At 45.1% G+C, this 27,065-nt stretch overlaps 1 protein-coding gene across 3 annotated transcripts; it reads right to left on the bottom strand.

Annotated features, from left to right (window-relative positions):
• Positions 1-235: 235 nt before the first annotated feature.
• On the bottom strand, positions 236-26,752 carry CREBRF (CREB3 regulatory factor). 3 transcript variants are annotated; one of them, XM_048319792.1, is made up of 10 exons: positions 26,649-26,752; positions 17,044-17,221; positions 16,611-16,926; positions 15,965-16,090; positions 13,989-15,072; positions 9,674-9,868; positions 7,792-7,981; positions 7,265-7,338; positions 6,759-6,881; positions 236-6,148 (listed from the first exon to the last, which is right to left on the bottom strand). In XM_048319792.1, exons 4-10 carry the CDS (start codon positions 16,073-16,075, stop codon positions 6,033-6,035), a joined length of 1,893 nt encoding a protein of 630 aa, XP_048175749.1. In that variant the 5' UTR covers positions 16,076-16,090; positions 16,611-16,926; positions 17,044-17,221; positions 26,649-26,752; the 3' UTR covers positions 236-6,032. The 3 variants fall into 3 exon arrangements, with proteins under 3 accessions (XP_048175749.1, XP_048175748.1, XP_048175747.1); XM_048319791.1 differs by lacking the exon at positions 16,611-16,926; XM_048319790.1 differs by lacking the exons at positions 16,611-16,926; positions 17,044-17,221; positions 26,649-26,752 and adding an exon at positions 16,242-16,567.
• Between the last annotated feature and the right edge of the window lie 313 nt (positions 26,753-27,065).

The following is a 27,065-nucleotide window of genomic DNA, read 5'->3' as shown; positions in this document are numbered from 1 at the left end:
GCAGGGAGCCGGTTTCTCCAGGCACTAATCCCGGTTCTCCAGATGGTCCCACAGGGACCCAGCAGCGCTATGAGGCAGCTCTGAGCATGAGGAAGGAAAAACCAGATTATTTCCTTTCCTAGCTGTCATCCCTTCCAAAGGAAAGTTCCTGGAAATACCAGGAGACTGGGGACTTACTTCAAGGCAGCAGCTGCCATTCACTATCACTCCACACATACAATGATTCGAGACAGTATCTCCTCCACAATTTTTATTTTAAATTACAAAGGATGTTGCATACATTGATGAATTTGTATCTGAATAGAAGTGCTAGGGATCAAGGGTGACAGAGTAAACAAAGTCAATAGTTTAATTGTGCCTCTTTTCAAAAAAATAAAACTGCACAACTATTAACCAACATTTAACATTGCAACTCTTAACAGATCATGCTTTGAACAAGGTAAGTTTATTTTCTAACAGAGACAAGACTTTCAGTAAGTTTTTCTGAGCTCCAGTTGGAAGTTGATTATAGAATATCAAGGACAGCATTACAATCATGACCCCAAGCATAGGCAGAACAGGATGCCATGTTTCATTTAAAATGCCTTTTTCTTTTTTTGCATCTGCATGTGCCATCAGCCTTAAGAGCTCACCCAACCACAAATACTAAGCAATAAGTTTTCCTTGGGCATAACATTCTGGGAGGATAGATGATTCCAATCCAAATGTATGAATAGCCATTACATTATAAGAGAGATTAAAATTATTAAGTTTTCTTACTAGGTTCTGTTTCCTAATCAGAAGATTATGATTGGCTGGGATGTGCTTTTGCCAATACCAAATCCAATCCAGAAGTTTTTCTTGCAGGAGTGAGTGAAGTCACCCAAATTTGACTTAAAAAGATACCCAACTACAAAATATTTTAAACTCCAGAAAAACTCTGACCAGTGACGTTATCTAAAAAGTTTGGAGTTTTATTTCTTTTATGGGGGAAACAAAAAAAATGCACGTGTGGATTAAAAGAGCTCTGGTTCCACTTTTAGCTCCACAGCTCATCAGAAAGACAATAAACGCAGAGCCAGTATTTGCTTGCTCCCATGGAAGTTCCGGATGTCTAAGAGGCTGAGGATTATAATTCAGAGTGCACACACACCTTCTAGAAGCACTGGGGAGAACACATGGCATATTGTGAAATGTAAGTTGTAGAAGATAAGAGATTTTTGTTTGCTGCAAAGAAGATGCAGTCTAAAAGTGCCATCTTTGATTAATGACATTGAAGAATCCCAATTTCCACTGGGAGATATTCAAGAGTGGTGTTTTCTCAACAGACTAATGCCCTTAATACAGTTACAAGAAGGATCAGTCACCCAGACAGCAACTGTTTGAAATGTACTTCACACGATCCCTGGGGTAAACAAAATAAACCTCAGCTGTGTGCAAAGCTGTCAACAAGCCAAGACCCCATCTAGCAGCACCCTTCACTAGGTGATTCCAACTGAAGCCTCCAACTTCAAAAGGAAAGAACATCATGATTAGATGCACTCTTGAAACTCAGGTCTCAAGGCCAAATGCAGATCCTGACATTCACGGTCCCGAACTGGGTTGTGCCTCAGCAGAATTTCAGGAAGACGAGCAAGCACAGAACTGCATTTGCTATTTCTGCTGGAGGCAGCTTGGATGCAACCCTTGGAAATTCTCCTGATAAAACCTTTTAGAGCTTTAGAAAATAACCAGCTATGTTTAAATGATTTACGGAAAAGAAAAGCACATCCAGTCATTACAGTTTGTGAATAAGCTGTTTCATTAATGAAGGCAAATATTAGATAAATATTGGGGGGGTGTCTTTTAAAAATAAACTTTAAACTGACACCTCTGTATTTCCAAAGTGTCTGTTTTCTTTTAAGCTAGTTAAAAGACCCTTCATCCATTTTAGGTTGGTTTTTTGTTTGTTTGTTTGCTTTTTTAAAAAACCCCAACTTTCCCCTGGCCCTCTTAGTATGGAAAAAAGTCAATCTATAAATTAGGAACTGAACACAGCTGAGCCTGACTCTCACATCAGCTTTACAGCAATGCAGCTTTATTAAATCACAATGATTTCAACTGGTATGATAAGAAAATCCAGCCCATCCACACGTAAACATAGCTTTAGCAGTTAAGTCTCTCTCATCCCAAAAAACCAAAAAGTACTCACCAAGTATCAGTAAATGTGTTCAATAAACCATAAAAGGAAGCGTTAGCAAAAGGGGTTTCGGGTTTAAAAACACCCTTCAGGAGCACCCCCACGTTTTGCAAGGCCATTCAAAAACTGGTCTTCCATATAAATACAAAAGGACTACTGAGAGAAACTGAAATCAGACCTACCCACACTCGCTTCAGGACGCTTTAATCAGCTCTGATTCCATCTCAGAAGCTTTGACGAGTTCAGAGGGAATGAATAACATTTAGTTCTAGATGTACAAGTAAGGCACAATATAAAGCCACATCATCATCTGTCATGAAGGGAGGGGGAGGACGAGGGTCATACATGGTACAGCAGAACAAGCAGCCCATCGATTCCAAGTGTGGCACCTACGTTCAGACTGACGAGATCTCGACAAGAGCAGTTATGACAGCATGCTTTTAATATGGAAACAAATCCTAGAGAATCCAGTGTATCAGAAAAAGGAAGAGCTTCTGTTTGTAGTAAATCAAAAAATATATCATTGTTTTTGGATATAGGATTAAAAGTGAATATTCACAATGCCTACACTCAAAAACAAACCAAAAAAACCCAGGACTTCGTTAAGATCCACATACTATGTATGAACACTGAAAATCTTTAGAAAATGGTCTTCTCTAAAGATCACCCAAAAACGCATGCCACAATTGCCAAAAAACAGAACATGTACATTTGTTGGTTTTTATACCCTTATAAGATTTTTGTTTGTGATAAGTATACACTAAATGTATATATTTTAATGACACTAGAGGAAGCAGATTGTTACTGGCATTAAAGTACAACCATTTCTAGACGGTTTAAATGCCACAGAGTCCCCTGGTTAAAATGTAAAGCTGCACAGCTTGCCTATGTCACCTTTATGATAAAGTTAAACCAGCAAAAGGTCTTACATTTACTCTACATTTTACTGCCAGGTTTTATTTATCTCAAGTATCGCTGCAGCATTCTGACCAGCCCAGAGTTAGCAGCAAGTGGCAGGAATCATATAAAACGCAGTTTCTTTTTTTTTTTTTTTTTCTCCTCTTTTTTTTTTTTTTAAACAAAGTGCTTTTCTAAGATATACATACATATAAATAGTTACAAAATAAAGTGTCAACATTAAAAAGCTCAACTATTTCAAAGCTTTAACTTAAAATAATACATAGGAAACACTGAAATGCGAGGGTATGGAACTCACTAAAGATTCAAAGTCTACTTTGAAATGCGAGACCAAAATCATAGTCTGGTTTTCAGACAAAAATAAAAAGCTATAAAGTTGTGTGTTGCTCAGGATTCCCGGACAGTAAAAAACAGGGGCTTTTAAATACCTTGTCAGTTGAATTTGTCACAGAAGTTTTTACCTGATTTCAAACTGCTCTCTCTCAATGTTCAGAGATGCTGCCTCGCCTGCAGGGCTTGGATGGAGCACAGGGACTGCCCGTGGGGAAGGGACAACCTCTGTGTGCCAGCCCTGCTCAGACATGGCCTGCACCTCACAGGACACATTCTCTGTCGGGGTTTTAGGGGCCCTGGGCAGCTCCACAAGAACAAGAGGAATACACCAGACCCACCGTGGAAAGCAGCAGCCAATTCTCACCTCAGCCAAACAACAACAACACAAACGCCTCAAACGAAAACACCCACATTCCACTCAGATTTTGCAAGTCTTAAGTGGATTTACAAAGTTTTGCCTAAATTGCCCTGGGTATTTGTTCAGTCTCTTGTAGGAAAGACTTTCTGTACAGCTCAGTAGTGGTATTTTGGCCTCCTCCTCCCTTTTGAGTCTTCCAAAATATTTAGGTACAAGAAAGCTGTGAGTGTGGCAGGGCCACCACCTTCACCAGCCACTCTTCCTGCACTGTTACCAATTCAGGCTTTTTTCTCTTATAGTACAAGTTTGGATATAAAAATAATCTACTTATAAACAAAAAGGAATCACAGTACAAACAAACTTAGACAAACTAGAAATGAAGTGGAGAAATTCCCCAAAGGGAGTGGGGAGAAAGCCTTCATGGACTTTTGCATTTTTTTTTTTCAGCAGCTACATTTGAAAATATTTGGTATTTCTATTTTCAGTAAACAGTGTTTTGTCATCTTTAAATAGGGAGAGAAAGAACAGGGAGGAAAAGGGGGGGGGTCCATGAAACCAGAGAATGATCTTGCCTTGAGATAAAGGACTTTCTCATCAAAGGCTAAAGCTTTTAATCTGTACGTTAACACTGACTACAAAGCCAACTCTTATTAGCAGAAGAGCAAATAAGAACTTTGTGTTAATATTCCTCAATCATAGAAACTACTGAATTAACAAGAATAAGTCACATATAAGTCTGAAGAAGCTAGTTTCGAAATACCTGTACAAAAATATAAAAGTCTATAAATTTTTTTGTTTTGTTTTGTTTGAAGCCTGTGTTGATCCTTGGAAACATCACATGCATAATAATACATCAACTGGAAAAGTGGCAACTAAGGAATTAGATATTTGTAGCTCTTTTTTTTTTCCTCTTTACATATATACACGTTACAATAAAAATAATTTTATTTTGGTTGTTTGGTGGAAGTATACTACAACAAGCTAAATACTTTTTTTAAATTTTTTTTAAATTCTCAAAGTCGAAAACTATTTTACCAATAGCTTACTAAAATCCAAATATATTAAAATCTCCTACAGTAAGTGCAGAGAAAAAAGATTTAAAGACTCCAAGACGGCCACCAACTTATCTACCATGGAAGCGAACTACAAGAACAGCAAAATAATATTGTTATGTATGAATGCTCCTTCTGTAGATAATTGGACCCAAACAAAAAAATTCACAGTTCAGTAAGATCCCTAACCCTGACCTTTAGTTTTTTTTCTTTTTTTCTTTTGTTTTTACATTCAGTACAGTATCATATAAGCTGTGCAAAACTTTACTTAGACTGGCAGTTCGCCATATCAGTTGCATTTGTCTTTGGTACAAAAATAAACAATCGCATTAATGTGCAAGTATTTGTTTTCTTCCGGCCAAAGTACCGAAATTGAGTTTTCTAGAGCCATCTTTTATACAATACATAGACTCTGTGGCATATATCTACATTTTCAACATATTCCTATATACATTCAAAAATTTTTAAGAGCTGGAACAAATACATTAAAACCTAAAATCTCACCATCTATACAGCTTGGTTTTGCCCCTCAGGGTTTTCTTCATACAAAACTTTACCAGCTTATACTGATAGCTCTCCCCACAAAATACAAGGCACAAAGAATATACTTTTTTTTTCTCTTGCTTGCACAGACATTTAAATACTCTATTAAGCTCAGAAAATTAAAGTCTTATATGGCACACTAGCTCTAATGCTGCGTGTGCTATGTACAAGTTAATGGTTGCAAAGAAAGCTTACTGGTTCTTTTTAAGAACAAGAAAAGAAAATCCAATTATTTAAAAAAAAAAAAAAAGGAACAAAAAACTCCCTACATTGACAGCTTCACCAAAAAAATGCTTCCTCTTACTTCACTTGGACCATAAACCTGTCACAATGTCTGGCAAACGCTAAAAATTTTCACTAGCCAAACCCACATTTTTGCTTCTAAAACAAAAGTGATATATTCTGGTCCTAGATCATTTGAAAGAGAACTCTCATTTCTGCCCTTGAGCGTAAAGCAGCTTTGAAACTATCTGGTTTATGGTCCAAAAATGCTCTGCAGCATTTTCTACCATGCTGTGATTTGTTTTCCTACACTGTTACTTGAAACCAATGGAACCTACTGGTGAGTGTTTACAGAATGCTAAGCTGACATGCAGACCAGAATGCCATTTACAACGAGGAACTCGACAGCACAGGTGGAACCTGACCCAGGAGCAGCTCAAGTCCTGTCCTAAACTTTTGCCATGGGTATCCGGAGCCCCACGAGGCCGCCGGTGGGGTCCCCCTCTGCCGTCTTCTCCAGGACTTGGTTCACGAACTCCGACGTCTGTCCAGCCACAGGAAGTCCTGAAAGGGGAGGGGAAGAGAAGCTGCTCTCAGGTCACTGCTCATGGCACATTCCTACGGGTGACACAAAGCCAGGGGACACTTTGGTTGGGACAACTGAAATCAGGAAAGGGTTCATTCTTTCCTCTATTTCAGAAATTGTTTGCATTTCAATGTAGTGAGATCAGAGGGCTGGAGCAGCTCTGCTGGGAGGAAAGGCTGGGAGAGTTGGGATTGCTCAGCCTGGAGAAGAGAAGCTTTGGGGTGACCTCATTGTGGCCTTCCAGTTCCTGAAGGAGCCAACATGATGGAGAGAGACTTTTTATAAGGGCCTGGAAGGACAGGACAAGGGGGAATGGCTTCACACTGACAGAGCGCAGGGCTGGATGGGATATTGGGAGGAAATCCTTCCCTGTGAGGGTGGGCAGGCCCTGGCACAGGGTGCCCAGAGAAGCTGTGGCTGTCCCTGGATCCATGAAAGTGTCCAAGGCCAGGCTGGACAGGGCTTGGAGCAACCTGGGATAGTGGAAGGTGTCCCTGGTGGAATGAGAGGAGCTTTGAGGTCCCTTCCAACTCAGGGCATTTATGATTCTATTGTCTTCATGGCAAATACATGGAGTTCACTGCTTACCAAGAGTGTCTTTAATAAGTATGTTCAACTTTTGTTCCATGTTGATTCCTCTGTCATCTTTAGGTACCTGCACCCGATTAACTATTTCTTGTTTAATGGAGTTGATGACAAAGAGTAAATTATCTGCAAAGAAAAAAAAAGATTAGTTTTACAGCACATTCCCCAGGAAGAGAGTCACAGTTATCTACACACAGCTATCTGTAAGTGCCAAAGGTGCCACATCACACGTATTGTAAAATTAAATGGAATAGGTTACATCAAATATTACCAACATTTTCAATAATATTTACAGCACATGCATACATTTACATAATTTACATCTGCAAAGTAGCTCGACATTGCAGGTAACCCAATTTACATTCACTTTAGTCAATGGACTGGTTTTGTACCAACAGAATTGCTGGGTTTGTACCCACTCTTTTCTCTATGAGCCAGGTTACATCATGGTGCAAAACACAGACTTGTCCAAATAAAAGAAAAACTAAGATGGGAAGAGTTGTATTTACCATATTCCGTGTTGAGACCCCAGAGTTTTACTTTATTGGCTTCATACTGGGCTTTCTTTTTTAGTCTACAAGCCCTGTAGCAAGAAGAGGGGAAAAATTAGAACACTACCAGAAATTGCAGAGTAGTAAGAGCCACATGAACTTACCAACCAAACCTCCCAGAGCTGTGATGCACAAACTCATCCATCCTCACTCACCTTCACTGAAAACACTCTGCCACCTGCATCTGCTCACATTTGACACTTGTGGGTTTTATCACTGTGCCAGCTGTTTGCCCCACAGCTAAGGAAGCCAATTCCAGTGGAAACACATCTTTATCTACAGGACAGACAAACCACAGCTCCCAAGGTGCCAGCTGCCCTGCTTTTTGATAAGCTGCTAATTCCCATTTGATAAACAGCAACTCCCATTGCAGGAGCTGCCACATGAAGAAGGATTTCTTTGGGCAAAAATTATTATTTAGATCTTTATCATTCACTTGTAGCAACCCAAATTTTCTCATCCCTGCAGCTTTTCCCAGTGCATACCTGGAAGCCAGCTTGTTCTTCTCTTTCCTTGACCTGGGTCTGGCAGTTAAGGGAAGCTCACTGACGGGTGTCAGGTCACTGATCACCTTATTCAGCTTCCTCAGCTCGTTACCAATCTGGAGGAGTTTTCTGGGGTTGGGAGTCAGGTCTTCTACATCAGTCCTCCGTGATTTCTTTGCTGCATACTTTCCTGTTTTAAATATACAGAAAAATGGGTTGGGAAGTGACACAATACATACATAAACTTGTGAGAAAACACTCTTAAATAGGCATTTTTTGGGTGCAGTTTAGGTTCCTTTGTTCCTGACAGGAGAATGGGCCGGAATCAGGTGATCCCTGTGGCCTCTCACAATAGAAAGAGCATTTCCAGACAAAGAGCTTTGTACAATTCATATTCTATCTAAATCAGATAAGAGCAAATACTGCTGGCCAGGCCACTGGATGTGACAGAGGGCAGACACACAACTGTGCTGAAAAATGTATGTCACAAGTTCAAACCCTGTTGTTTTGCTCCAGCTGTAAACTTGTTAACTCATAGTCAGCCAAAATATCCTCCTGCACACTCAAGTGGATTAAATTCCCAAATAATCTTATTGCTAAAGTTCTGTACTAAGAAAGAGTGCTGAGGCCTGGTACTGAAACAATCTTCAGTGATGCTGAGATGAAGTGATCCACATAAAGGCCAGTTAACCCCTTTTATTGTATGTATTTGACACTATTTAAGGCCTGGTTCTGCACTTGACTTAAAGGTCAAGTGTCCAAGTGTCTGGTGGGACTGAGTCCTGCAGGCATGTTTGGTTATTTGTTGTTTAGTAATAAATATAAAATAATGCAATCACAGAACGGCTTGGGTTGGAAGGGACCTTAAACTCATGTTTTTCCACCCCCTGCCATGGGCAGGGACACCTTCCACTAAACCAGGTTGTTCAGAGCTCCATCACGAGAAAGAGCAGTGTTAGGGACTTTAAGTACTGATATTTCACTACAGGATAAAGAAGCATTTAAAAACTAAGGAGATTTGAAGAAAAAAATGCTTCCTTCCCTGAATAAATCTACAAGTAACAATAAAAAAAAATAAATCTTTCAATTTAAGAGAAAAAAGTTAAAAGCAGTAATTTTCAACTCTAAGGGAACATTAACCTTACAACCAGGGAAATTGGTTTAATTTGCTTCTTCAAAGCCAAAACCAAATGGAGCAGCCTAAAAGAGGTCCTGTGACAAGAAAACAAAAATACCCCTAAGAGTGGTTTGTTTTGGGTGATGTTAATCATGTTTGTGGTGCAGTAATTGCTCACTGGGAATAAATCACAGTTATTAGAGCAACTGGTTTAAGTTTCTAAGAGGGCATCTTAAGGAAATAGTTTATTCCCAGAGGAGTAACTGCTTCACTGAGCTGCATTCACAGGGGGAAAACAAGGAGGGAGCAGCAGGGAGAGACAGTTGTGCCTTAGTGCTTGTCCTCAGTTCATACCACAGTCCCCCTGAACTTGGCACCCCAGAGCCCTCCCAGCCTCCTGCTAACACAGGCAGCACTGACAGGAACAGCCACGAGGAGCAAACATCAGTCAAGCCACCCATCCAATATTTACAGTATTGCACTGAGAAAGCTTTGAACTCTCGGGGTTTCCACTGAGAGCCCTTGGAAGTCACAATTCTCAATTCATCCACACTCCTCTGGAAGAAACCACACTGAAAGTCCCTACTGTGTGTTCACTGTGCCTCCCTTGGGCACTGCAGAACGCTGGTAACAGAGCAACAGACTCAGAGTGTTTGAATTTTCATGGCCGAAACACAACTTCCCAGCACTTGCAAGGAGGGGAATTTGGCTACTGAAGGTGTCACAAGGAGAAGAGTGTCATTTGTGACCAGGACTCTCTCTTACCATGATGGAGCCCGTTCTTCTGGTACATGTTGCTGGGCAGCGTGTCGCGGTTCCACTCGGATGGCCTCAGCATCCTCTCCTGCTGGGACGGTGTCAGCTGCTCGCTGTACTCCCAGAAGTATCTTCGCTTGCCTCTCTTGCGAGAGGATATTGCAGTCATTTCTTTTAAATCCTCCACAGAATCGTTTTCATACCCTGAAAGGATGCAGGGGGTTGTTTATGTACTGGTGACAGCATTGTTTGTAGCCTTTTAGCAGCAGACTGAGTATTCAAGTTAAGAGAAAAACCACAGACAGATCTGTTCTGCATTATGTAACAGACTTGGTTCCAGCATCAACTGCTCCTGGGTACTTGCCTTAAATCCAGGGACAGACACTGAGCCACTGATGGGGCTTCATTAGTTGAAAAAAACCGAATTATTTATGCATTTAAAGTCCCTTTATGCTGTCTGACCCCCTAAACCGTAGTCCCCCACAATCCCAGCAGTGCCAAGTACAGAAAGCAGATGTTGGACAGTGTTCTCCCATCCTGACAACTTCCTCCGTGAACTGGCAGGAACACAACCCTAACTCACCTCCACATTTGACAAAAAGCATGGGAAGAGAAGCAGATAATAAAGACGGATTAGCAAAAGACAACAGAGAAAAAAATTATTCAATTATAGAATACTCTGAGTTAGAAGAGTCCCTCAGGATCGAGTCCAAATCCTGCTGTTCCTTGAGTCCAAAGACCTTCAGGGAATAAATCCAACCACTGATCCCTCCGAGGCTGGAGAAAGGGGCTCTGTTATCAGGACAGTGACCAAAGGGCCATCTAAGCTGAAGGGATTTGGACACCCACTGTTCATCCTCTTCTTCCTCATTACTGGGATGAAGAGAAATGATCCATGGTAAAGCTATACAATATTCTGGAGGTGAATTATGATGCACCTGATATGATGAACTGCTCATGAAGGACATGGAAATTGTAATGCCACTGTCCACACCACAGAAATATTTTACCATAACTATGTAAACACAAACCACGGGTTTTCAAACCCCAGATATGCTTTAGAAAATAAAGATAACCTATACTAAGGTTAAAAAAAAATCTCAAACCACTGCACTGCCTTTTATATAATATGCTAATAGTTTACATTTACTTAAGAAAGGAACATTTCTAAACATCACATACTCCGATGGAGCTTAAGGAAAAGCCACCCATGTATGGACTGCAGGTTTAGCAAGCCTTGACCCCATATGCTTCAGCTCTGCTTCATCTTCCACCAGCACAAAGAACACTTTCTTCCTTTTAAAACAGTCCATTCAATCAGTCTGTTTGCACTTGAAAAACCAGTTGAAAGAGGAAAACCAAACTTTCTTGCTTTGGTCTGACTCTCACGTCATAACCCAATGCATGAACAGAAGTCAGGTACACAGAAGGATGAAATCCATCCCGAAGTTCTGTTTCTCATCATTTCATCAACTCATTTACTTTGATTCTCTGGTTTATTGGAAAGACAGGATTTTAAAGGCAGATCAAACAATGAAATATGCTTTATAAAACATGTGTTGTATAGCCAAAATTATTGACAATTTACATTAAATACAGTTTCAAATACCATAAATATTTGTAACTGTAGCTCCATTTTACTCAAATGCTTTTTGACATAAGTATCAAAATACTCTCAAAAAGACCACTGACTTTCCCCCTAAAAAACAAGCTATGTGATTCATTATATAGAAATATATAAATTGAGCCCATCTTCATGATAACACAGAATTAATCCAACCACTGAAAACAAATCTCTGTAAGAGCTGAAGTGGACAAATGTACAAGAAGGTTAAAATCAGGACTTCCTGTTTGCTTATTCAAACTGTAATTAAGTTAGCAACTTCAATTACATTGACTTAATACATCCTGCCTTGCAACCCCAACACTGACCTGCTACCATTATAAAGTTACATAAAATAACCCAGTGCAGTGTCCTAACCTAACACACAAACTTGTCCAGCTGCTCTGCACTGTATTTATTCCTCCTCTTAGCAAAGATCACACAGCAGGGCAGGCTTCTAAGAAATCTGAAAGGGTTCCTGTATTTAACTTTGAAGCCCTTCACAAACCTCTCCTGAAAGTCTTTCTTCACACTGTGGTTTCGGGTTTAAATTCACCAGGGTTAAATGAAGTAGAACAGAGAACAGTGTGCACATGACTGCTGCATCTTACCAGGTGAAACCCAAAAATAGCCCCACTGAAACAAACCCAGAGAGCTCCTCCTCTTAACCACTTCACCACAGAGACTTCTGGCAAATCATTTCGAGTGGTTTTCCCCCAGCTGATGGTCCAGGTGCCCAGAGCTGATCTAATGCAGCTTCTTAAAACAATCTCTGTGTCTCTAGGAGCACTTTTCCACTAATTTCTTCTCCAGTGCTACTGACAACTGAATAAATTGCTGCATTTCCCATTTCTGGAATCTCCTGACTACTTGATGGCAGGAACAGTCATTTAAAAGTCCTTCTACTAAATGAAATAGGAAAAACATACTCAGTAATAGCAAAACCCATCACATTTAAATGCTAGAAAAGGCCTGGGCTGGTCATTCCCATAATAAACTACCTTTGCAGGGGAATAAAATTGCTAAATCTGTGTCATGGTGATAATAAAAACACTGTTGTCCAAACTTGCCTGAGAGCCAGTCACATTTTTAGCTATTTCTCCTTCACTGTATCTAAATATTTCCTCAGATAACACTTGAAGAAAGCATCTCATTCACTCTAAAAACATACATGAAGAACAAGCAAAAGCAAATCATGTATTAAAAAACATGAGAGGGCCAGCAATAACTGGTAGACTTTTGTCCTTTCAGTAAATTACATCCTCACTCAAAATACCAACTGATTTTGCTTTCAGAGCTCTGGAAGGTTTAATTTTCCTGTGCTGCGCCTATTTTTAGATACTTTACCCATAGTATTCACCTTTAGAGGTAAAAAAGCAACACCAAGTACAAGAGTGACATAATTAGAATACCTGGAGATGTTACCTTCTAAAATAGACAAAATATATGATAAAATTTTTAACATCACCACATTTGAGGTGCATGGCTTTAGGCTTCATTTGTGGAAGGGTTTGGCAAGCTTGGATAAGCCGAGATCCTCAGTTACTGCTGCAGAATGTGGATTGTTGGTCAGTAAAATAGTTCATTAATTAATTCCACCCACAGCATTTAATACAACCTCTCTGTTTCATGGATCCCAGGCTTCCAGTGCAACACATCCCCCATGGGCTGCAGAGCTGGAACAGCTGCTCAGGGCCCCACAAAGCAGAGGGAGTTCACTCCAGAAGGGAGGAAGAGGCTTTAAAATGCTAATAAAAATGTGTTGTGTGCATGTGAAAGTAACATAAAGGGCATAATGCTTAACGAGTTTAATGCCTACTCAGGAAATTTAATTAGAAAATAATTTCATCTGAGAGTTCATTATGATAAACACTGACAAGCTTTAGGGAAGCTGCTCTTCTCAACAAGAAAAAATTCAGCTGCTTTGTCCCCTCGAAGTAACATATTGCCTAATGTCTGAATATTTTCATTCTTGTACTCTACGACAAGACATTTATAAGATGTGAATATTGTAATAATTTCTGAAATGAAATTAATACGTGGTTACAATCCTGTCGCTTTCCCTGCCTGTTTTATTTTTATACAATGCTGCTGTGTTGTTACCTTCTAGGTGAAGGTTAGTTCTTATTTCTGCTGTTAAAGCTCCATTTCTGCAGGCAGGAGAGAGGAATTCAGTATCCTCTGAAGACCCACTAAGTGTTACTGCTGAAAACCACCAATAAATGATTTTATTAGTTTCAGTGGCAGCCATTCTTTGGATTCTGTGGGAAAACTGTACCTGCAAGCAGGACTTAAGTAATTATGAAATCATTTCACTCAGGATATGATTTCATCCTGACAGACCCAACTCTGAAAAAATTCACAGCTACAAGAAGTGCTAGAAAGCTCTACACATCCTACCAGAGAGCCACAAAAAAAGAAGGTCACACTTACAGGCAGCTTCTCTAGCCTCAGCCTATAGCTGGGCTTCCTGTATTCTCTATTATTATTTTTGTTGCATGACCACAGTTTATGTAGTTTTTCACCAAACAGGGACACAGAGACCTTGTACACTTTGAATTAATTGCATTTTGCAAAGCACTTAGAAAACGTGGGAGGAGAGTTCACAATTTAAGATCAGTGCTGCTCATCTGTAACTAGCAGGAGTTCAAAAGCTTTCCTTCCCACTCAGAGGACAATTCCATCAACCTCCACGTTCCCAAAGCCCAACAATGCTGGTACCTGGTTCTGAGAAGGTATCGCTGATGTCATCGTCCTTATCGTCCTCGTAATCTTCTTCCTCATCATCGTTTTCAGACAGCTCGTGCTCACTGCCAAATCCTTCATCATGGTCCTCGTCTTCAATATCATCCTCATCCTCCTCCTCTTCCTCAGGGTCTGCTTTGGCTGACTGTTCACCCAAAGTGTCTGTTACAAAAAGAGAATAATTGTGCTCTTCTTTCTTCTGCGAGGAGTCCGACACGGACGTGCTGGCCGAAAGACTGCTCTCCCCCACAGCCAGCCCTGGGCTCTCCTGGGGAGGGCTGAGGAGCAGTTCTTGAGTCTCTTTAAAAGGCAAAACAGGAGGTGTGCTGTGACCATGGGGGGACTCGAGTCCTTTTCTCTCTTGTCTCTTTGCTACAGCCCCACAGTAGCAGGTGTTTTCCTTCGCTGCGTCAGCGTGCGCCTGGCTCAGCACGGGCCTGCTCTGTGGTAAGGGGTTGATCTTTACTTTTGCCTTTTTAACATAGTCTTTACATTCAACATGAATGTTCACCTTTTCATTGCTGTACACGTTGGTCTTGACCATGATCTGTGTACTGGAAGCAGGCTGGCTGGCAGGCTTGCTGGCCTTCTGGGCACAGTCCGACAGCGCGGCCTCAGCCTGCACGTTCTTGGAGGAACAGACCGGCGCAGCTGCTCTGCTTGAAATTTTTTTGCCAGGTAACAAAGAATTTAAAGGGTTTTGTTTAACACTAAAGAGCAAATCAGGGTAATAGAGTGAATCTGAGACAGGCTGGGAGTCCTCGCTGTTCAGCTGAGCCAGTGTGGGTGTTTTGCTTATCACCTCTTCATCCTGGTACGGGCTTGAAAAGTCATCAAGGCCCAGGTAATCCACCTCTTTTGTTCCCCAGATGTCACAGCTGGTTAATTTAGTGTACTTAGTTAGGTCTTCACAGTAGGTATCCCACTGCTCCCACTTGGAGGTGAAAGCAGCTTCTTTGTCCAGGATGTCTGTAAAAGACTCCAGGTTCTCAAGCTCTTTGCAGTCCTCCATGAAAAGCAGGTTGTCCCTGGAGCTTTGCTGATAGTCCATTTCTCTGTCCTGTGCACAATAAGAGAAGTTAAAAGTTAATACAAAAAAAGTATCCATCATCTCTTTCCTCTACTTAATCTGGTATGGAGAGCTCAATTCCAGTGAAGAGTGAGAGAATGGTGACATAGGAAGAGACCTCAACTTTCACCTAAAAGCTTCCTTTGAGGGTCAGAATGGAGCTCAGCTTCTGTGCTTGAGCAACAGATCCTTCTGAAGACACTGCTCTTCCAATGACACTGTATTTCCCTGCTATAGCAAATTCATCTGCTCATCAGCAACTAAACCAGTACCAATATCCATGTATTTAAAATATGAACGACATCACAGGCATCTCTATAATCTAGGTCAATCTTTGCTGTGTTCTTAACAGAATATGCTTGAGTTTACCAGTTCCTGGAAAACCTCATTCTAACACAACCAATTAATGACCACGAGTGACCTTTCTCCTTTGATGCAGGGAGAAAATAAAAAAGGGAATGCTCACATAAGTAGTTTGTGAGTCAACTTTTATTTTCCTTTCCCTGCATTCACAGCCTGGGTGAAGTAGAACAGAGCAGGGAAGAAATCCTTCCCTGTGAGGGTGGGGAGGCCCTGGCACAGGGTGCCCAGAGAAGCTGTGGCTGCTCCTGGATCCCTGGCAGTGTCCAAGGCCAGGCTGGACGGGCTTGGAGCACCCTGGGATAGTGGAAGGTGTATTTGAGCCTGTCCCAATGGCCACTTTGAAGAAGTGCCTGCTGAGGAAGCATCACATTTGCTGGACAAGCAGTCCAGCTCTTCCCTAATTAGCAGCCAGCAATAATGAATAATCTTCCAGCATTCTTGCACAAACACCCCTTTATCACTCCAGGAACCTGGTGTTAAGTCAAGGAGAGGAAGTTCTGGACACACACAGGTGACCTACCAGTTCATACATGAAGTCTGGATCCGAGCTGCTTGCCAGGAGATCCGTGCTCATCAGAGTTTGCTCTGAAAACAGGTGGCTCCGAAAGGCATCCCCAAAAGGAGGGTCCATTCCACTCACACTGGGCTACAACACAACGGACAGATGTGTCAAAGATGATATAAAAAGGCACATTTTCATCTTCAACAAACAGAAAGATGTTTTGCTTATCAGAATGACTGTTTCAGTCAAACAGAAAGAGGATCACCATTTCCTCTTAGTCTCTGAAGGTTTTTACCTCCACAGATAAGCCCATCATTCCCCAGAGCCAGAGAATGCTTTAAGAGCAGCTGACAACATGTGGGAGCAATCAAAGGACACGTTTCTATTCGCCCCAGAGCTTCAAGAGCACTCACTGCTGCTTCATTCTTCCCTGTTGGTTTGAAAGTCTTATGCTTGCCAAGTTTTGGGATATGCTGGCATTTGCAGAGGATGAGGGCCAGTCCTGGCAAGATCTGGGAGTATCAGTAGGCAGGGTCTTCCCCCTAATACAAATCATCCTGTACTAAAGCAGTGTTGACTGTGTTTAGAGCCATTAGAACTCATAAAACTTCCATATAAATTGTAAGGAAAGCAAAATCTATGACAACTGAATGAAGATTGTTACCTCTCTCTCAAGAACGAAGTGAAATTTGGCAGAAAAGCATTATGCAGGATGGCTGGGCATGCAGGGAATGGGCAGCAAGGCCTTCTGCTACATTTAATTCCAGACCTCAATTTCTTTTCTAGACACTCTCACCCTGAGGGTTGGGAAGGGAGAAACACTGTGCTGCTGAAAGTCATTCAGTGTGCTGATGTGTGAATCACTGCAGTAATAAAAGGCTGTTCTGCTCTCCAGGCATCCTCCCTCACCAAGAGACAATTTGGCTGCGGCTTGAACAAATACAGGACCAAGAGCAGCACCACAGCTTCCAGCACAGACCCTACAAAATATACATCCTTTAATATCTTATACATTCTCCCTGCTAGTGCTGGTCAAATTTGTTCTTAAACAGAGGCAAAATTCTTTACAGAAGCAAATAAAATCCTAGCAGACTTACCTGAGGCATTTCCAAGCCCAGATTCCCCAAATCCAATTCCAAACTTGTTGTTTTATTCACTTGTAGATTCCTTTCCAGCTTTACTTCAGTCTCAGGGAGTTTACACTATCCATGCAATGAAATTTTTCCTTAGGATAACTTCAGTTCACCCTGATGGAGCTTTTCTATTTGTAGATTTCTGTGCAGAAGAAACACAGCAAACCCCCAAGGAGGTGAGCAATCCTTCATCAACAAGGTGAAAGCTTAAAAAACAGCCAAAGGCAAGAATTTCCCCTGAAAATTGATTTTTCCTCATGCTGGAATGTATAGAAATTTTCTTCCCCTGCCATCTTTCATTGAATGAAAAGCCACAGATGCTACAGAACAGAGTTGCTGCAAAACCATTTTTGGCCAAGTTACATTTTGTTGCCTTTTTTCCTCACTGCTGAGACCAGCAGCTCTATAGACACACCTGAGGAGAAAACCCTGCCAAATTTGGAACAATAATCAGCACACTGCTGGGTATCCAAGAGAGAGACAATCTTTATGACTAATGTAACAGAGGCAATAAACTCTAAAAATGTCTTAGGCAAAAGTCTCAAAATACAAATTTCAGAACAGGCAAAAATGCTGCTTCAGTGGTATCTTCTTTTCTTCAGGGATGAATCCACCCAGCATCAGATAAGATTACATCAATCACTCACATAGCAACATCTAGTGGTAGAGGATCACAGAAACCATCCGGCAGCAGAGTGGAAGAGACAGATTTCTCCAAGAGAACAAATTAAAAACTGTGCCAAACTCACAGCTGTCTAATAAAATATATTCTCTATTAATTCAAATAAGGCATATGTTGAAATTGGACCAATTTATCTACTGGTAGTTTTACCAGTTTAGGAGTTTCTATAGACCTGCTCTACTTCAGATGTTTGTCTAATGACTCTTTGGAGCCTCATATCCGGCTTATTCCTGCATTTTGAACAGTGTAAGGAAAACCCTCACTCAGCACTGCTCCTAAGTCAGACTTTGGTGCAATCTGCTCAGGCTGTGTTTATTCTCTTCTTTTGAAAAACAAATAGTAAACTCTAAGTGTTCTCCCACAGCTCAGAATCCTCCCCCAGCAGCACATGACAGCATCCCCGTGATTATTCCTACTTTCAGATAGTATCTCAGCGAGTTTGTCCTCTTTAGCATATGGACCATCAGACTGTGGTAAAAACAGACACTATGCAAAGAAGTCTTTACTTATCAAAACACCCTGCTTTGCAAATAGCAGCTGGAATATAAAGAACAACAGTTACAGGTCCAGTTACACAGGGGCTCTCAGTTGAACCCTCGCTACCCCTGCCAGAGTGGCCGATCCTCACAGGGCCCTGCGGTGAACGATCCAGTTCCTTGTGAGAAAAGCTCCTTTCTGCTCCAAAACCTCCAGGGAACCCTTTACTTTACTTATTTAAAAGCAGCTTTTAAGTGAAGTTCGTGCCTCAGCAATCCCCATCTCCCTTCACCCAGCAAAGGCCACACCACAGCAGGACTGGTCCTCCCCACCTGGGGGTTGGCAGGAGTGACTGAGTCACTTCTCAGCCTCACCTGGGCTAGGAGAAAGGGCCTGTTCTTTACAACAAACATATGACGTTCTCAGACACAAAGAAAGACACAAGAAGGTTATGATCCCAAATACCTGAACACTTTCTTTCCACGCAGATTGATGCTTTTTTCACCAGCACATCAGATTAATACTTTGACAGCACCACCAGACCACCGCCACCACCTGCGTTCACAAGGAGACTGCCAGAGTTCTCCATGACACAAAGGGGAAAGAAAGGAAGCATTTGCTGCTTCTTCACTGGTTATTCTTCGTTGTGTTTTTTGGTAGAACATGGCCCTCAAGCCATTCCACACACAGCCAGCAAGGGGGGTGAAACTTCATCTGTACTGACACTGATTTCAGGAACAACCAACCAACACTTCCAGGTGCCAGCTTCTGGATCACTTCCAAATCCTCAAAACGAACATTAAAGGCTAAAATACTTTTACCATCTCAAAGGCTGGAGTGATAAACTTCTTGCACTATTTGAGAACGCCAGTGCATGTCCTCCCAGGTCAGAGCAGTGTATCAGCTAATCCGATTATTCCTGTAATTCTCTTTATATTTCATTCTTGACATTTTATAATATTAATACTTAAATGTGACTTGAATCCCAGTAGGATCTAGTCAACTATTCCACAACATAGGATTTTTCTTAGTAGCTCTGTGGAGGGGGAAAACACAGTGAGGCCATGAAAAGAAAGACACTGCCTCAGGGAGCTGCACAATCCAGGCGTCCTTCATGCTCCCAACAAAGCAGCCCTACTTCCAACTGCTTTCCAAATTTCCCAGAAAGATCAAGATCATCATTAAAAGACTCCTGGTGTTTATACTTAACTCCCAGTGTTTCTACACGAACCGGTAAATAAAGATGTATGGCACAAGTCAGTGACACATATGGAAGCACAGGTGTAAACTTGGAACTTGCTGCGAAGGAAAGTAATTTGTAGGCTGCAGTTAAAGTCCTGTTTTTACAGAATTCATCATTACTGGCACTTTCAGCCCAAGACTGAGTTGGAAAAGAATAGTCCAGCTGTTGTGTTATCGATAATGAATGCAGCTTTGAATGAACTAAAAGAGCTGTGGCAGAGCTCAAGTACAGCAGCACTAAGAATTATTGAAGATAAATATAGCAGGAATTTCTACTTCAGGACAATTTCCATTAATGCCTTCCATCAGCCCTTCCCAAATGCAGAGACACAGGTGGAATACAGAGCCCGAGGCAGCGGGCAGGGTGCCGGCTCCTGTGGCAACAGCCTGCAGGGAAATCACATTAAGGTGATTAAGGAGCCAGGCCCGGAGCTGGTTCTGTGTCTGCAGATGTGAAGTCACATCAGTGCCAAGCTCTGCTCCCGCTCCTGCTCCTGGAGGAGGGTCCTTCCTTCACTGGGGCCTGAGGAAGGGCAGGGCACCCGAGATACAATACACATGGAGAGGGACTGTTTCCAAGGGCCTGGAGTGACAGGACAAGGGGAATGGCTTCACACTGACAGAGAGTAGGGTTAGACAGGGTAGTGGGAAGGAATTCCTCCCTGTGAGGGTGGGGAGGCCCTGGCACAGGGTGCCCAGAGAAGCTGTGGCTGCCCCTGGATCCCTGGAAGTGTCCAAGGCCAGGATGGACGGGGCTTGGAGCAGCCTGAGATAGTGGAAGGCATCCCTGCCCATGGCAGGGGATTGAAACTAAATAATCTTTAAGGTCCCTTCCAGCCCAAACGATTCCATGATTCTGTGGTCTCAGGAAGAGTTACGTCCATTTAACATTTAAGAATTTGATGGAAGCATGCACATGTACGCTGGTTAAAATCCCATCAGTCATCAACAAGGAACCAAAGCCTTAGAGTTAACACCTAATTAATCTAAAGACAAATCCTAATTAAAAATAATCCCCTGTATATAGTATTTACTTTCTGAAGAGGAATGGTGGTTCCAAGATGCCCGGAAAGACTGAATTTCACTCAGGGGAGCAGCGGGTGCATTACCTGGGGTTACTGCTCTAACCCAGCCCACAGCAGGAGCTCAACTCCGAACATGCAGCACTTAGGACACACAGGCAGCTCCTGTGCATGTGCTGCCTCCCTGGGCCACTAAAACACCCTCCTGCCTCACTACAGCACCTCCAAAGAAGCCCCTAGCAGAGAAAACCCCAAAATGCAGCTTTCAGCCTGGCACCTCAAAGTCTTCCTCGGTCACCTGCGTGAATCATTTGTACTGTGGCTGTAACTAAAGTTGCTATTTCTGGCCCAGTTCAGCTGTGTATTTTGTACCACTGGAAAGGCACATGGAGCGTGGCTGTGCTGTTTTGTTGGCTGCACAGCGCTTATTATCCCAGCAGCTAAATGCCTGCTGTAAGTGCATTACAGGAACAATTACACTTTCATGATGGTGACTGCATCACGCAGCACAGCTTGTTGAAGTCACAATTTTGATGCAGGTATAAAAAAATAGCTCACAAGAGCCTGCCAGTACTAAACTTAAAAGCTCAGCCCAAAACATTCATGGTCAACTCTGAATTTCAGAGAAAGCACAAAAACTACGCCATGTGCTTGGAAAGAACCATTATGTACCACGCACTGTTCGCTGTATCTGGACATTTTATGAAATACGGGAGTTAGAGATGCAAGAAGTTCTCCTGCATGTCTCTTAAAAACATTTTTTCCTTCCACAGTTCATGCCAACTTGTTTTCTATTATAGAACACCCTCTGCTCAGGGCAGTCTTCACACTGAGAACGTGCAGACTGCCTGGGGTGGAGTCCATCCCTGGAGGTGTCCAGGGAACAACTGGACATAGCACTCAGGGCTCCGGTCTGGTTGAGAAGGTGGCAATCAGCCACAGGTTGGACTCGATGGTCTTGGAGGTCTTTTCCAATCTCAATGAGTCTGTATTTTTCTTACTTTTGTTTCTGAATAATGTTTCTTTTTTTTTTTCTTTCTCCATGATTCTTCAATTATTAGCCAGACTTTAAAAAATTCTTTTACTTTTCTCCCCCAGCACAAAGACACTACGTTCACTAGTATTATTATTATTTCACTGCAGTGAGCAAAGACACTCTTTTAAAATGTCTTCCTGTACTTCCACCCACTGCAATCTCATTCCTGGACTCACCGAAGCAGCCAAGTCCCTCTACTTTCTTGGTGATGGATTTCTATTAAAATGCCAGCACGACCATCTAAGGCATTATGCTCTTTGCTTTTTCTGTCCTGGAGAGAAAACATCTGCTTAAGACCCTCAGACCCTGAGTCTGATGGAGCATTGCCACTTAGAAGAACTAAAGATCCGCAGACTGTTTCACTTCTTCTAAGCCTCTTCCCTTCTGGAGAGGGAAACTGTTACTTCACTGTCTCTGTTCCCTTTCCTCCACTGACCATCCCTTCTTCCTCTAGTGTTATTTTTCCAATCCTACTTGCCCACAGCAGACAGATTGCAAGACCTGGAAGTGATACCTCTAAAGAGAAGCTCTGGTCTGCAATCACACACACAACACTTCAGGCAGCAGAGCCCATGAGCCCCCAGGACACAGCACTCAGGTACCTTCCATGCCAACGCCAATTCCCAGCTCTGGGGGTGCTCCAGCTGTGCCAGCAAACAGGCAGATCCCACAGACTGATGGAATCACAGTCACAGAATGGTTTGGGTTGGAAGGGACCTTAAAGATCATCTGGTTCCACTCCCCTGCCATGGGCAGGGACACTTCCCACTGGCCCAGGCTGCTCCAAGCCCCGTCCAGCCTGGCCTTGGACACTGCCAGGGATCCAGAGGCAGCCACAGCTTCTCTGGGCACCCTGTGCCAGGGCCTGCCCACCCTCACAGGGAACAATTTCTTCCCAATATCCAATCTAAATGTACTCTCTGTCAGTGTGAAGCCATTTCTCCTTGTCCTGTCACTTGTAAAAAGCCCCTCTCCATCTTGTAGCTCCTTCAGGCCCTGCCCCAAAGCTTCTCCTCTCCAGGCTGAACAATGCCAGCTCTCCCAGCCTTTCCTCCCAGCAGAGCTGCTCCATCCCTCGGATCATCCTGGAGCCTCCTCTGGACTCTCTCAGCAGCTCCAGCTCCTTCCTGTGCAGGGCCCCAGGGCTGGGGCAGCTCTGCAGGTGGGGTCTCACCTGAGAGGGGCAGAGGGGCACAATCCCCCCCTGCCCTGCTGCCCACGCCGGGGGATCAGCCCAGGGCACGGGGGGCTCAGGGCTGGGGCAGGTCCAGCTCTCACCCACCAGCACCCCCAGGGCCTTCTCCCAGGGCTGCTCCATCTGTGCATCCCTAGCCCGTGTTTATATCCCTGACTGTGTTGATATTGACCATCATGCAAGAGGCAGAAGCACAAAAAAGTGACTATTTTTTAGACTAACAAACATTCTGCATCAACAAATTTTGTAACAACTATGCCCAGATTAATATATTCCTACTAGAAGCACTTTTCTGTATGTTCTGGAACAAAGACCGAGATTTTATTCTTATTTTAGTGCCAAGAGTGGGATGTGCAACATGTTAAACTTATTAGGACTATATTAACAGACTTCCATTAATTAAAAACTTGTTAAAGTTAAAATATTCATAGCATAAACCTTTATTAAAATAACACTGCAGAGTTAGGAGAGTTGTTTGCACACGAGAATTAGTAGTAAAACTAACATTTAAAATTTTTTTGAGCCATAGATTTCCTGTGAAGCAGAGTAGGGTGAAAGCAAAGACAAAAAACAAAAGCAAAACTAAACAACAATTCGGCTTCCAATCTTCAGCAATATTCTACATCCTGACAGGATAGCTGTTCCTACATTTTTTTCTGACAGAGTCTTTCAGACTAAAAGAAAAATTAATTCTGTAGTTCCCAGGAAAAAAACAAGAAATAACGCAAGTCTTATGATGAAGGGAATGGTACAGTCTGGTCTACTCTTCATACCGTGAAATTATGATTGTTATACTCTTGTTAGAAATGGGGCATCTGTACCGAATACTTCAAAGCCAGCAGCAAATCTAAAAAATGCATCAGTCAAAATTGCCCAAAAAGTAAAAAAAAAAAAAAAAACCAAAAAAACCCCCCAAGGCTTAACAGTTTAAAACCAGAAGGATTTTAAAAAAAAAAAAAAATCAGGGAAATTATTACAGCAAGGTAGAAACCTTAAATTTACAATCTTCAGAAAACTTTTGGTTTGACTTTTACACCAATGCCAACTCTCAAGCACTTCTCGTGCAGTGCCAAATCTCCTTATCAAGCTTTGATGTTAAAACATTTAGTTAAGCTTCCCAAACCACAGAGCATGGACACGAGGCCATGGGAATCTAAACCTGTGGGTTCCCTTATTTATCCCACACTCTCGGTCTATTAGTGGGACAAAAGCTTCTGTTTGTTCCCAATTAATTCCTGCTAATGCTGAAGGGACTTCAGTCTCTGTCCCTCACAAGGCTGTTTGCCTCTCTCATTATTTAAAAACCACCTGGGGAGGATGCTCGGTGGCCTGATGCCTCTGCTGCAGATCGCTCTTATCAGGGAATACTCCCACCAAACCCAGAACAATTCTTTCTTGGCTCAGGTAAACTATGGACACTTTTTGAGGTCTCTGTTATTCGTGCATCTAAAAAGGAATCTCACCGAGATTGTTTTAGCAGGAAAGGTTTCTTGCAGAAGAATTATCACACCCAGAGAGGCTGCGGCTGCCCCTGGATCCCTGGAAGTGTCCAAGGCCGGGCTGGATGGGGTTGGGAGCAAGATGGGCTAGTGGAAGGTGTCCCTGCCCATGGCACGGGGTTGAAACTAAATTGTCTTTAAGGTCCCTTCCAACATAAACCATTCTGGGATCCTATGATTTATTTTCCATAGAAACTCTGACTTCTCATTTAAGCTGCCAACAATAAAAATCGGTAACATTTCTAAGGCACCTGAGTCTGCTCCTTTATAATTTTTACTATGAAAACACATTTAATAATAATCGTAATTAACCTTCCCCACAAGGATGCTCAGAAGCGACCTTAGAGGCCTTTTAAACGCAATCTTTAACACATTTAGAAGCGTTTGAAAGACAATACGACAATCTCATTCTGTTTTGCACGTTATGCGGAGCATGATTTCAACAAGTTACCCCTCGAGAGGCAGCAACAGAAAGATCACGATCACTTTAAGTGAGAATCGCACATTTCAGCTGGCAGCTCGCAGTGCTCCAAGCCGTTCAGCCTGTTGCACGGGGAAGGCTGAATAAACACCGTGCGTCTTATACCGAGTGTGACAGAGAAATTATCCTGGATACCGGATCCCTTCCAGCAGCCGATGCCCTGAGAAATGCCGTGGGCTGCGGGGCTGGCAGGGACAGGGGGAGGGCACGGCAGTGATGCCGCGGGCAGGGAATAACGCCCAGGGTGCGGACCCTGGGGACAAAGGGGGAATAATAAAGATTGGGTTTGAGTCGTCGGTGACACGAGGGGGTTTCGGCAACGTGTTCCCGGCTCGGAACCCGCGTGAGCCTGGACCAGACACGGAGAGGTGTTCGACACCCGTGGGGGGACACGCTGAGAGCCGTAGGCGGCTCTTGAGGCGGCCCGGGGAACTCACGGATGTTTTATAACCCAAATCTGCGGGGACGGGCTGGGAGCAGCAGACGGGAACGCGTCCCGTCCTCCCCTCAGCGCGGGGAGCGGGACCCCCTGTGCGCGGGCACCGCCCCGGGCCGGTCCCGACGCCCAGGTGGGACAGCCCCCCTGAGGCAAAGCGCTGCGGAGGGACGGGGCCGCGGGTGGCCCCCGCAGCCACAGCCCCGCGTGGTGCCCGTGCCCACCCCGCGTCCCCCGGCCCGGCCCTGACCCACTAACACACCTCCGGCCAACATGGCCGCCCCGCCGCCCAGCGCCCAGCGCAGCCTACCCCGGCCGCTGCCGCCCCGCCCTCCACGCCCGCTCATTGGCCGGCTCCTGCGCCGCGCGCGCTCCCATTGGCCGCCACGCCCGCCGTTCACCCGCCCAGCGGCCCTTTCAAGATAGGGTGAGGCGACATGTAAACAAACCCCCTCCCGCCGCGCCGGCCGCGGCCCCGCGACCCCCGCGCCCCCCCCGCCGCCCCGGGGCCCCGCCCGGCCGCCCCCGGCCCCGCCGCGCCGGACACACCGCCCAGGGGCCCGTGTCCCGCGGGGGGCGGCCCCCGCCCGGCGACCCCCGCCAGGGCTGCGGGCAGCCGGAGCGCACCCGCGCTGCACGGGAGAAGCCCCTTCCCGGGGCCGCGGCTCGCAGCGAACCGCCGTCCCCCCGCCCTGTCGTTACATAAACGCCGCGCCGGAGCGGGGACGGTCCCGTCCCACCCTGCCCCGCACTCGCAGACCGGCGACCGCTCTCCGCCACCTCCACCCCGCAGCCTTTGGAGCGGAGCCGCCCTCCGGGCACCAACGCGCCCGGGCACACAGACCCCGCACGCCCAGACCCCGCACGCCCACGGGTCACCCCCGGCCGTCCCGGGCATTCAAACAGGTCGCAAGCAGAGGAGGCGACTACGAGCCCGAAAGGCAGAGGAGTACAGGACCTGCCGAGCCTTCCTCTGCCTTCGCGGGCAGCCCCTCCGCCCGCACGGGCAGAGCGGCCGGGCTCCACGGCAGGACGGTGCTTTCCTCTCCCCGGCGCTCGCTGCGAGACTCGCTTTCCTTGTAAAGGCACGGGCCGCTCCTGCCGGGCGGAGGCTGGAGAGGACAACGCCGACAACTCTCCGCTCAGCCCGCGCTCCGTCCCTGCTGCCCGTTCTCATCGCGCCCACCCCGGCAGCGGGCCCCAAAGCTCCGCTCCGGGACCGGACACCCCCCGCGCACCGCTGCTCTCCCGCGGCCCCAGCAGCCACACCCCCTCGGCGGGCGGGCGAGCGGAGCGGAGGGGCCGCTGGCACCATTCCCGTCCCGCTGCCCTCGGCAGCCGGGCGGACACCTCCGCCCCGCTCTCCCTCCCCTCCTTGCAGCCCCCTGCCCGGCGACACCGCCTCCTCCCGCTGGACCACCCGGGCCCCCCGAGCCCCGGCCCCCCCGGTGCCCCGCAGCCCCCCGGAGCGCCGCGGCCTCCCCGAGCCCCTCACTCACCGCGCTCAGCGGGGGCCGCCGCCCCGCGCGCCCCGGCCCGGCCCCTCCATGCGGCCCCGGGTTTGTTTGTTTATGTCCCTTCCTGACGGGTTCCCGGAAATCGCGTGACTCGACCCTCACGTGGCCCGAGGGGGCGGCGCGCGCGAGAGGCGGGGGGAAGGGGGGCCGCGCCAGCCAATGGCCGGGGGCTGCCCCCATCACGTGACGGCGGAGCGCCGCGCGGGGGGTATTTAAGGCGGGGAGGCGGGTACCCGCGGGCAGAGCGCGGCGGGGCGGCGGCGGCGGCGGCTCCTGCGGCTGTGCCGGGCTCGTGTCCCGACAGCCCGGAGCTGCTCCTCTGCGGCCCTGCGTGTACTTACCCTCTGCATCCATCCATCCGTCCATCTTCTACCTGCTGCTCTGTATTTTTCCAGCTGT

This window comes from Corvus hawaiiensis, chromosome 15 (genome assembly GCF_020740725.1).
Source record: "Corvus hawaiiensis isolate bCorHaw1 chromosome 15, bCorHaw1.pri.cur, whole genome shotgun sequence".
NCBI classification, from domain to species: Eukaryota; Metazoa; Chordata; class Aves; order Passeriformes; family Corvidae; genus Corvus; species Corvus hawaiiensis.
This window is presented reverse-complemented; position numbering and strand designations above follow the sequence as displayed.

Coding starts and splice junctions, on each gene's coding strand:
- CREBRF (XM_048319790.1), bottom strand. CDS start 16,262: ATGATGGGCTTATCTGTGGAG. Junction 9,869..13,988: donor CGATACCTTCTCAGAACCAG/GTACCAGCATTG, acceptor GCATCCTTTCAG/GGTATGAAAACGATTCTGTG. Junction 7,982..9,673: donor GAAGAACGGGCTCCATCATG/GTAAGAGAGAGT, acceptor TATTTAAAACAG/GAAAGTATGCAGCAAAGAAA.